At 37.7% G+C, this 8,523-nt stretch overlaps 1 protein-coding gene and 1 long non-coding RNA gene across 3 annotated transcripts; one reads left to right on the top strand and one right to left on the bottom strand.

Moving 5' to 3' along the window:
- Positions 1–2,160: 2,160 nt before the first annotated feature.
- On the top strand, positions 2,161–7,248 carry LOC132131427 (tumor necrosis factor alpha-induced protein 8-like protein 1). 2 transcript variants are annotated; one of them, XM_059543445.1, is made up of 2 exons: positions 2,161–2,364; positions 5,584–7,248. In XM_059543445.1, exon 2 carries the CDS (start codon positions 5,589–5,591, stop codon positions 6,147–6,149), a length of 561 nt encoding a protein of 186 aa, XP_059399428.1. In that variant the 5' UTR covers positions 2,161–2,364; positions 5,584–5,588; the 3' UTR covers positions 6,150–7,248. The 2 variants fall into 2 exon arrangements, with proteins under 2 accessions (XP_059399428.1, XP_059399427.1); XM_059543444.1 differs by lacking the exon at positions 2,161–2,364 and adding an exon at positions 3,957–4,111.
- LOC132131429 (uncharacterized) lies at positions 2,961–3,942 on the bottom strand. Its single transcript, XR_009428874.1, has 2 exons — positions 3,761–3,942; positions 2,961–3,204 (listed from the first exon to the last, which is right to left on the bottom strand). It is a non-coding gene; the product is annotated as an uncharacterized LOC132131429 (long non-coding RNA).
- Positions 7,249–8,523: the final 1,275 nt, after the last annotated feature.

The following is an 8,523-nucleotide window of genomic DNA, read 5'->3' as shown; positions in this document are numbered from 1 at the left end:
TTGAACGATTCAGTAGAGTCGATTCGCAATGCGCTTATGATTCACTTGACTGCAGCCATCGCGAGAGATATGTTTTTGATATAGAAAATCTACGATTCTGATAATAATGGCATTTGGAACAAAAATATGTGGCAAGTACATATAAAGGAAGAAATATTTTAGTTTACACAAAAATATCAATTGCACTCATGAAATGGTTACATTTAACTAAATGTTTATATCTTTATCTACAGAAAACAAATTATATAAATTGTCGTTGCAAGTTGCAACAAATCGTTCGAACAAACCGAATCGCTAAAATGACTCGGATTCCTAACTCAAGCGGCGGCCCCGTTATCTTCAGACAGATTACACACACACACACACACACACACACACAGAGAGAGAGAGAGAGAGAGAGAGAGAGAGAGAGAGAGAGAGAGAGAGAGAGAGAGAGAGAGAGAGAGAGAGAGAGAGAGAGAGAGAGAGAGAGAGAGAGAGAGAGAGAGAGAGAGAGAGAGCAGGAACTGGTTTAAAGTAACAGTAGTTTGTTTATTGTGGCTAACAGGGTTTCAGAACTTCCGTTTTATTCAAGTAGATTAGTACATTTCATGTTTACTTACAAAGATAATGTTATTTTTTTAAATGCACTCTCTGTAATGAATATATAAACACATTAGTGTAGATTTAACCACTGCATTAGACGAATCAACAATATTCACATGAAGACGGTTAGTCTTGTACTATATTGCTGGAGGCATATTTTATTATTATTCCCTGATATGACACGTAGCCTACATCACGGAGACGTCTATTTGACGTCTGCATTACATCTGCGAAACGTATTTTTTAGTTTTTGCTCATCTGCAATACGTCTGTAGGACGTTTCCTATCAGATGTCAAATAGACGTTTAGAAGATGTCTTTAAGATGTTTATGATTTAGAATGTTTACATTCTAAATCATAAACATCTTAAAGACATCTTCTAAACTAAATAAATTTGTACACAGCAGATGCTTTCCAGATGAAGCGATCTTTAACAGACATATCTTGCAGAAGTACGTGTGCTATCTGTGTTATTATTATTATTATTATTATTATTATTACTGGAAGTGGCTGTTTTAGTCATTTATTATGTGATGACAAATCTAAATGACATTCAAATGAGCTGTGTGTTAAAGAAATGTGTAATACTTGTGTGTAGTTAACCCATAAATTAATTAAATACATAAAAATATTTAATTAATTCATTAAAAAGCATTAAATAAAAGTTTTTTTATGTTGCTGGAATGGGTTCCAAACGCAGCAGTGCAAAGATGTAACCCTAGGTGGCGCTATCGGCCCGTGTTCAGAAACATCCCATAATTACGTGCTGCATTCTTCCATATATAAACCATATGTGGAAGGTCTGACTAAATTTCAAATCATAATAGTATTTAAAAAAGAAGTTAATGTTGAGAAATGTAATGCATTCGTGTTTAAAAGAGAAAAAAGAGAAAGAAAATATTTTACGTTTAGAATACATATCATTCCTGTGTATTATTATTAACGTATATGATCACTCTCTGTGGTCGCAGGTGTTAGGGCTGTTTGTGTGTCAGCAGTCACTAAAGAGGATGTTATAGGTTTAGAATTTCTAGTGTTTATTTACAGCCACCGGATGTTTCTAATGTGTTCCATTTATGAACGGAAAAAAACCATGTCAAAAACATCCGGAGAGGAATTACTGGATGTTCAATCTGTCTCGTGCCTTTCATGCAAAGTTAACAAAGCACAAAAAGCCATACATAATAGCACAAACATACAAACATAATAATATTAAGAAGCCTACATTTGAGTTTAAATTACAGAAACAATCCAGTTAAACGTCTATAAGCTCGACAGCCATGTGGTTTACAGAAAACAAATGACTAGTTACGAGAGTCCCCCTTCATTGTCCTACAGAATATTCTCTGGGAAATTCTCAGCCTTTGGATTTTCACAAGATAATGACGGGAAACCATATGGAAGGCGGGACGCACGGGCCTCTCCGCCTTCTGATTGGCCCGCTGGGATTCCAAACCCGAGCGTGATTGGTCGATTAGAAGGTCACTCACCGAGCGCCTTGGAACCTCAAGTTTGAAACTCTTCGAAAAAGGTGGAGTCAAATTACAAACTGGTAACCAAACGCGAAAAGAGGGAGAAGAAACACTTGAATTATTTACACCAGTGGCGCAGACCCAACACATACCTGTTGGAGACATTCTCCCGTCTTTAGAAGATATTTTAAAGCCTTATTAATGCGGCTGTAGGTTGTTTATTAGCTGTCAGGGGTGTTTGGATGGAGGTTTGAAGAACGAAAGTTACTCTTTAGACGCCCAGAATCTGCTTCTAATAAGAGGAGAGGTGAGTGAGTTTCTAACTGCCTTCAGTAACACATATTCTGCATGTTGTGCATTCATCAAACCCTTCTTTCATCTGTGTTTATATAAAAATCAACAGTTTGGCATATAATGCACATGCTTTTATTACTGAGTGAGGTTATTTTGCATACTATTTATACAGTGATGTCAAAGCATTTTTTCAGTTATTCATTGTTTTGAGAACAATGCTTTTATTGCATGCATAGACCAATTATAACATTATGTCAAGACTAATTGCTAATTTGACAGCAACTCAAATGTAGGCTACATTTCTATGCATGCAAAGGAAGCATACTGTTGTAATACATATTTGAGATGAAGGCTGATTCAATGGAAAGTCTGGAAGAGTAACAGGCCGGTAACTCATTGACAGAGACGGGGGGATATGACCTTATTTACTGGCCTGCAAAGTTCACTTACATGGAGGCTTCAGTTGTAACCTAGGAAACATTAACCGTCGGTGTTCTTTTAGTTGTCAGGGATGTGTCTTCAGATGGTCTGAACCTTCATTATGTCCTGCACTCAGTTATTAAGGGCTTTAAGGCTCATATAAACTGGGATTTATTATATGGAAATACATTTAGAACAAACTCCCAAAGTCTTTATTATCAAGACATCGAATTTGTTGACTTACAGAGAGTCAGGTCGTTGGATATTCAGTAAAGAACATGTAGTTTTAGTTCATGGAGGCACGACGATGCTGATTAGGTGTTTTCTATGTGTCTGGAGACACTGGGTGCAGGAAAACTCCTCATCCATCTCAGGCAGTTTAGCTTTACTAGTGGTTTGTCAAGTTTCCAATAAATTGAAAGCCACTTTTGACCTCAGAGTAAAAAAAAAAAAAAAAAAAAAAAAAAAGTTTAAAATAATGAATAAAGTCACATTATGAGATAGCGTGAGAAACTAAACTGCAATTGTGAAAAGTTAAAATTCCCAAAAATAAAGTCATAATTAACTTTTTTAACTGGGAAAAAGCTTTTTCAGTTTCAACTGAACAAATTTAATGACAACAAAAAGAAAAAAAAAATTACACAAAATTGCACAAGATTTACTCAATATAAAAAAAAAAGAAATCACAGAAATCAATAATTATTTATTTAATAAATTAAAAATGTATAATATTATGATAATTGAAATATGAATTAAACATTTGATATAATTTAAAATAAAACAATTTTAAGGACTATTTTGTGAAACTGCAGGCTTCTTTAGATCTCTGTGGCCAGAAAAAAAGAGTGCATTTTTTGTATCATTTTAACTACACACAACATAAACCTTGCACAGCAGACGATCGATGAGACCAAACGCTGCAAACAAGAGCAAAACCACATGAAAGACATGCTGCGGTTACATGCTGTGACTCTTGCCTCAGTCCAAACCTGAAAACAGAGCTAGATGTTAGTTGACGTTTGGACAGAAGCCCTTTTGTTGGCTTTTCCAGTTTCAAGAACCCTGTTCCTTGGTTCCTCAAGACATAATTGCTGGGAAGGCCTATTAGATGTCAATGAGTTCAAGTATACTTGGAGAAAGCGCTCCATTGGTTGTAGTTCCATCATCTACCAGTAGGAGCTAAAAGCTCAAATCTACAGGTGAAATCACTCACACCCTCACACACCTGAAACAATCAGTTCAGACAGACATGCATGGCTCAGTGATCTCCACCGTCCTCCACAATCTCTTGCTTTCCCGCTCCCCAGTTATGGAGAATGCAACTTTATACCTTAAGGAAGGTGAGTGTTGGCTTTTGGTTGAGGCTGAGCAACTGAAAACCTCAGTTTTGTGTTACGATGTCTTTGTCCAGTGGTGAATCAAAAACCATGAGCGTTGCTGGGATATCTGGGGTATGAAGTTGTTTATTTCATGTTGGTCTTTGTTGTTACATGAGCTTTTATGTCTGTTTTTTTTCCACCCATGTAAAACTTACCACTAATTATAATATTGTGAAACTGGTTAGTGCCCAATGTTGCTTGGCCAGCATTCAGCTATTTGATGCTGATGCAGTTGGCGACGCACAATGAGAAAAGAACATAGACTTGGAAGTCTGGCCTGGAAACCAGATTATACCTTGGGTTGATTTTAGTATCATCTGTTTTGTGGGAGTATTTTGACAGCAGTTCGTAATGGCCAAATGCATCTAAATTTGGCATTTTCCTGTCAGGAGTCCAGTCTGACCATGTCTCAATCGTATTTACCTTTAATCTAGACGCGTATCAATGCAAGGCTCAGCAGTCTGCAGGTAATCCTCCGAAAACAGTCTCCTGAAGATTTTCCCAGGGAATTGAGTCACATCAAACAGGCCTTTTTTTAAAGAAATGCAAATGTACAAAAAGACAATGAGCTGGAGAATCTGCCAGTCTCGGACCACACACACAGTATCACTTCCTAATGACTTTTGATGTTTAATTAGCAACAGTTCATCACCGCGACTCAGACTTGAAGGGATTCTGTTGTGAGCAACACGTCCCCAGGGAGCGGTCATTTTAAGAAGGGGAAATTGTCCTGTCAGGCCCGTGCAAGACTAGGAAGTCCATCGTTTATTAATGCAACTAAAGTGTAGTATTCACAGTGTGAGAAAGGAAATGCATGGATGTTGTGTTTGCATTGTTGCATACAAAATCTGTGAAGTGACCATTACGTTTGTATGTGCTGGAAGGAAACCTGTACAGTGAGTGGCTTCAGAAACCTTTTCATGTCTTGCCTCTTTGATGAGAAAATGAGTCCGTGTCCTGAAGTGAAAACTTTTGAAGTCTTAATGTAGCGTGGAGGTCTAGCATGTTTCATATACTCTTAAAAATAAAGCTTCCAAATGTTTTTTTTACATGATGCCAAAGAAGATTCTTCCCTAAAGAACCTTTAATCGAACCTCTTAATGATCTTTTCCACTATAAAGAACCTTTTGTCCAATGGACGTTGAACCAATAAAGAACTGTTATTTGTTTGAGACTAAAAAACAGCATGGTTTGTGTTCCTCTCATTAGATTGTATTTGATTTCAAGAGTCGATGTTTAGCATGTTTGGACTTCAACGTGGGAGTCATCTACACTTTCCATGCACGCTCCCAAACGAGACACTCAAGATAAACATCTGTTGTCCCAATTTGGATGCGGTACTGTTGTTGGGAGAATCCTAAGCCACAGCTCTGTTTTAAGTTTTTCATGTTTGGAAAGCTAATTTTGAATGGCTGTCTTTGTCTCATCCATAGACATCATGGACTCGTTCAGCACGAAGAGCCTGGCCCTGCAGGCCCAGAAGAAGCTCATGAGCAAGATGGCGACTAAGACGATGGCCAACCTCTTCATAGATGACACCAGCAGCGAGGTACTGGATGAGCTGTACCGGGTGACCAAAGAGTACACGCGCAACCGCAAGGAGGCGCAGAAGATCATCAAGAACCTCATTAAGATGGTGGTCAAGTTGGGCGTCCTATACCGCAATGGACAGTTCAACAATGAGGAGCTTGCGTTGGTTGAGCGCTTCCAGAAGAAGGTGCACACGCTCGCGATGACAGCCGTCAGCTTCTACCAGATCGACTTCACCTTCGACCGCCGCGTCATGAGCAACCTGCTCAACGATTGCCGTGAACTGCTGCACCAGGCCATCCACCGGCACCTGACGGCGAAATCTCACAACCGTATCAACCACGTCTTCAATCATTTCTCCGACTGTGAGTTTCTCGTGACGCTGTATGGATCTTCGGCAGTGTACCGCGGCCACTTGCAGAAGATCTGTGAAGGAGTCAATAAGATGCTGGATGATGGCAATCTTTGACCACTACCTGTGGTCTTTTTCTTTATGCTAAACTTATTTGAACATGTCTTTGTTTGTTTTACATGGAGCTTAAGCTCAGGAGACGTCGTGCCTTATTTGTTCATTGGACACTAAGTCTTGAACGAAGTCTTAAAACGTGGGTTAGAGGTGGTTTACAGCACCAGTGCAAATCTGCTCCTGTTTGTCCAAAGGTAATTTGGGAGCACAGATTAAGATCCACCATCAGAGGAAATGAAGGACCATTTGCAAACCTTTTTGATGCTGAGAGGACATTTCAAGCACTTGCGAATGCGAAATGCACTGGGGGATACGTATGAAACGTTTCATCTCTGATTTTAGGAAATGAGCCTGCAGCATCACCCTCTCGCTTCCCAAAAATAGACACGTTAAATCCGCAACCCAAAATGACTGTTTTTGGTCATGTCTGAAGTGATTCATCTGGAGGCTGATACTGAAATATGTGTAAACCATCACCCCTGTGATTTCTAAACTTGGTCATATAGTGGTTTACGCTCATTTTGTTTGTTTTTCCTCTTCATATCGCCCCCTGCTGATGGGAGGTCTTTACCAAGATGCAGTTCCTCATCGAGGAATGAAGAATGTGCTCGAATGTCACTGTACTACCTTTCAACATGTTTATTTACTGTTTTAATGAAGGTTTTATATGTTTAAATCCACAACTGAGCCGTTTTCTCCATGATACTTGTTTGAACAAAGAATTCAACGACCATAAGTCTTGATGTCCTATTTCTGCCATCAGTTTGTTTTAGCTCCAGCTGTTTTGATTGATTATTTTGTGTATTTTAGTGGGTGAGGATGTCGATTAACACCGATACATTGTTAAAGCTACCCAGAAATGTGCAAGCAGAAATGCTATTAGTAGAAGTCTATGAGGCAGCTGTATACTTGTCCCATAGACTTACATTGTAATTGCTAATCTGCCCACATTTTTTTTATTCGTATGTATACTTGATTTTAACCTTGAATGTTTTAAACTTGTCTTTTTACAAAATGACAAACTGAAAGAATCACAAAGTTTGAGTTATTTGGATCTTTCTGGGATACCTAAGGGCCTATATAAAGCTCTTAGTTAACTTTTGTTTGTTTGGGTTTTTTTTTTTTTTTTTTTCACTTTTTTTTTTCGCTATGCACTTATTGTTTTTTTTGTTTTGTTTTTTAAGTCCGTAGTTGAATTTGTCATCTTGTCACTAGATTTTTAAGTTAAGCTCCATCTAATAAATGAAGTATCAACAGTTTCAAGGGGAAAAGTGAAACTTTTGAGTAACTCTGACAACAGTAAAAGCCATACCTTCTGGTTATCCTAAAACCTCTCAGGGTTCAGTCTTATATGTGGTGTTTTGGGCCAATTTAATCCGATAAAGGACCGGATACCTTGTTTTGCTTTTTGCAGATGTCATCTGAGCATTCACATCACAGCATGGTTTTAAATTAGAATGTTAAAGGTTATTTTTGTTCATCACAAACAAGTTCTATTAATGTACACACTTCTTTTTTTCTTTTTTTGAAATTGTGTATATAAATACATTATTTGTGTGTGTGTGTGTGTGTGTATAAATATAAATGTGTCAACCTTAAGATGCATGTGTTTTGTTTTTATTTAATAAGAAATGCAGAACAATCTAGTGAAAGATTCCACTAATCTAGTGCATTACAGTATGAAAATCTCTCTAGGCATCCTAGATTGTTTTTGTTTTCCAGAAAAACAAATCCGAACGTTTTTGTTCCCATTACGTGAATTGTGACATTGCAGATGCACGTTTAGCATTAACATAATACAGTGTCTCCAACCCATTTTTTTTTCTATAATATGACTTATTTTGGGATAAAATAATATTCTAGAAGGATAAAAAATTTGTTTTATTAATTAGATTGTGGAAAGTGGGTGTTATCAGAAGGGACCTGCTCTGTACAACATTAAATAACAATACAATAAATGGCTTAAAAAAAAAAAAAGTTGTTTAGATCACAAGGCTTTCTTCTTTTGAGAGGAATCACATTAAGACCAGAAACTATTTATTATCACTTAAATTCTGGACATTTTGATAATTTCGTGCTAAGAAATACATCTGCGTATGGCATCAATGTTTACAGTGTGGTATCAGTATAAAAATATAATCCTAATTCTCCATGAGCCTGAAACCAATCGCAGGGATGTTCACGGCCCTGATGAGAGTGGGACAATATAAAAACGTGTGAAAATGACATGCTGGTTTAATTTGCTAATCCTCTCACGGCTGTTTCGGTGTCGTTCTGACACCGCTTCTGTTCTCTATGCTGATGCTCGATCTCCCTCCGGCTGATACCGGAGATGTGTCAGTTATCAGGGATTTAAGTTCTTAAACCTGTCAAGTTC

This window comes from Carassius carassius, chromosome 48 (assembly GCF_963082965.1).
Source record: "Carassius carassius chromosome 48, fCarCar2.1, whole genome shotgun sequence".
NCBI lineage: Eukaryota > Metazoa > Chordata > Actinopteri > Cypriniformes > Cyprinidae > Carassius > Carassius carassius.
The sequence above is the reverse complement of the archived record's forward strand: the minus strand, read 5'-3'. Positions and strand labels throughout refer to the sequence as shown.

What these genes read in the sequence shown, in the direction of transcription:
- LOC132131427 (XM_059543444.1), top strand. Translation starts at nt 4,021, where the DNA reads ATGCATGGCTCAGTGATCTCCACCGTCCTCCACAATCTCTTGCTTTCC. An exon ending in AACTTTATACCTTAAGGAAG is followed by an intron (nt 4,112 to 5,583) that starts GTGAGTGTTGGC and finishes TCTCATCCATAG; the next exon opens with ACATCATGGACTCGTTCAGC.